At 57.2% G+C, this 2403-nt stretch overlaps 1 protein-coding gene across 1 annotated transcript in view; it reads left to right on the forward strand.

Moving 5' to 3' along the window:
* rnf115a (ring finger protein 115a) overlaps positions 1–2403 on the forward strand; it is an 18703-nt gene that overhangs the window by 9355 nt on the left and 6945 nt on the right. The window contains exon 7 of the mRNA XM_043684098.1: positions 1735–1899. Within this exon, the coding sequence (XP_043540033.1) occupies positions 1735–1899 (165 nt within the window). The remainder of the gene's footprint in view (positions 1–1734; positions 1900–2403) is intronic.

The following is a 2403-nucleotide window of genomic DNA, read 5'->3' on the forward strand; positions in this document are numbered from 1 at the left end:
GGGAGGGTCAGCGCCGAGGGAGTCCCGCACTGTGGGAGGGTCAGTGCTGAGGGAGTCCCGCACTGTGGGAGGGTCAGTGCTGAGGGAGCCCCGCAGTGTGGGAGGGTCAGTGCTGAGGGAGCCCCGCACTGTGGGAGGGTCAGTGCTGAGGGCGCCCCGCACTGTGGGAGGTATTTCTTCCCCCCCACGCTGTGATGCCGTGTTTAATGGACTCCTCTCCCTCTCCCCCAGGCTATGTGGGCTGTGCGACAGTGGGAGCTGCTGCCTGGTGGTTCATGTATGCAGAGGATGGGCCGGAAGTGACATACTACCAACTGGTGAGTCCCTCACTTCCCCTTGTGCGTCAGAGGTGCGCTCCCCCTCCCCCTTGCCCACCGAATTCAAACGCTATCCAGTCAACATCTCTCCTATGGCAAATCACAATGTCAACCATTTCCGTCACGCCGCAGTCCTGACCTCCAGCCACCGGTAGCGCCGTTTTCCGGGGAGTGTGGGGAAGGTATCACACCATTGCAGCGTCTGCAGTACACCAAGGCCCTCCAGACGCCCACCCTGTCAGCTTTAATCTCCTGATTGACGCAGACGGGTGTTGGTTACTCTTACCGATTAGATTCCCTACAGTATGCCCAGCAAGTCCATAGCGACCCTCCGAACAGAGACCCAGTCCCCATCCTGACGAATGCACCTCCACCTGCCTTGGCCCCACGGCCTAATCCAGCCTGACCCTGCACATCTCTGGACTGTGGGAGGAAACCGGAGCACCCGGAGGAAACCCACGCAGACACGGGCAGGCTGGAATCGAACCCGGGCCCCTGGCGCTGTGAGGCAGCCGTGCTAACGACTGAGCCACCGAGCCGTCCATAAAAGACCCTCGACCCGTCCTGTCCAAGTCCAACCTGGCGTGCAGCAACTGCACGGAACAGTAGATCGGAGAAAATGTCTGGGAGGCACGGGGTGGTCTCAGAGCGGCAGGGACCCGGGTTCGATCGCAGCCTGGGGCGACTCTCGCTGTGGAGTTTGTACATTCTCACTTCGTCTGCGTGGGCCTCCTCTGGGTGCTCCGGTTTCCTCCCACGCTCCAAAGTTTGGTCATGCTAAGTTGCCCCAGTGTTCAGGGGATGGGTTCGTCAGGGGAAGTGTAAAGTAATAGGGTGAGGCGGGGTGGGGGGGCTTTCTCTCCAGAGGGTCGATGTGTTCTCATTGGCACCAGATAGCCTGTTTTCACACTGTCGGGATTCCATGAAACAGGCAGATGACTTAGCAATCCACATCCACAAACACCAAACGCCACAGCCAGCTGTTCCCCAGTAGCCAAGGACCAACTAACGCGACAAAACAAATGCAACGATCTATCAAATGGGTTTGGAAGGTGCTGTCTGACCATCTTAGCTGCATTTCTGCAGTGCGTCTTATGGACGGTCCACCCTACTGCAACTTTAGCTGAACGGTGGAGAGAGGGACTGTTTGTGGGTGCAGGGCCTGGGACAGGGTTGAACTCCTCGAGTGTTGTTGGAGCTGTTGGAATGATGGTAACCCCATTGAACATCAAGGGGGCGATGGTTAGATTCTCTCTCAATGGGAACCCCCAGGATGTTGATAGTGGGGGGAGGGGGGATTCAGTGATGGTAACCCCATTGAACATCAAGGGGGCAATGGTTAGATTCTTTCTCAATGGGAACCCCTAGGATGTTGATGGTAACCTGTTGAAAGGCCTGTCCCCTGTCTCGTCTGTAGGATCCATGAATGGTGGCTGAGGAGGAACGGGGAGGACGTGTACCCAGACGATGATGCCAACATCCCATACGGGCACAGGGCGAATGACCGAATTGTCCCCTTCTTTGATCGGTACACCAACAAGGACATGATGAAAACAGCCGAGAGCTTTGGATACGATTACGAGTATTTCTAATTCCAGGCTGACCTGACCGTGGGTGTGGGGTGGGGTGAGGGAAGCAGGGTCGCCGATTTGCCCGTCCCCACCAGACTCCAGCCTTTACCTGATGGCCACCTTCAGTCCTGCCCAACCCTTCACCAATTTCCAACCGAGACAGTGTAGAGGAAGCTTTACTCTGTATCTAACCCCGTGCTGTCCCTGTCCCTGGGATGGGGGGGACAGTGTAGAGGGTGCGTTACTCTGTATCTAACCCCGTGCTGTCCCTGTCCTGGGATGGGGGGACAGTGTAGAGGGAGCTTTACTCTGTATCTAACCCCGTGCTGTCCCTGTCCCTGGCATGGAGGGACAGTGTAGAGGGTGCGTTACTCTGTATCTAACCCCGTGCTGCCCCGGTCCCTGGGATGGAGGGACAGTGTAGAGGGAGCTTTACTCTGTATCTAACCCCGTGCTGTCCCTGTCCCTGGGATGGGGGGGACAGTGTAGAGGGAGCTTTACTCTGTATCTAACCC

This window comes from Chiloscyllium plagiosum, chromosome 51 (genome assembly GCF_004010195.1).
Source record: "Chiloscyllium plagiosum isolate BGI_BamShark_2017 chromosome 51, ASM401019v2, whole genome shotgun sequence".
Lineage (NCBI taxonomy): Eukaryota > Metazoa > Chordata > Chondrichthyes > Orectolobiformes > Hemiscylliidae > Chiloscyllium > Chiloscyllium plagiosum.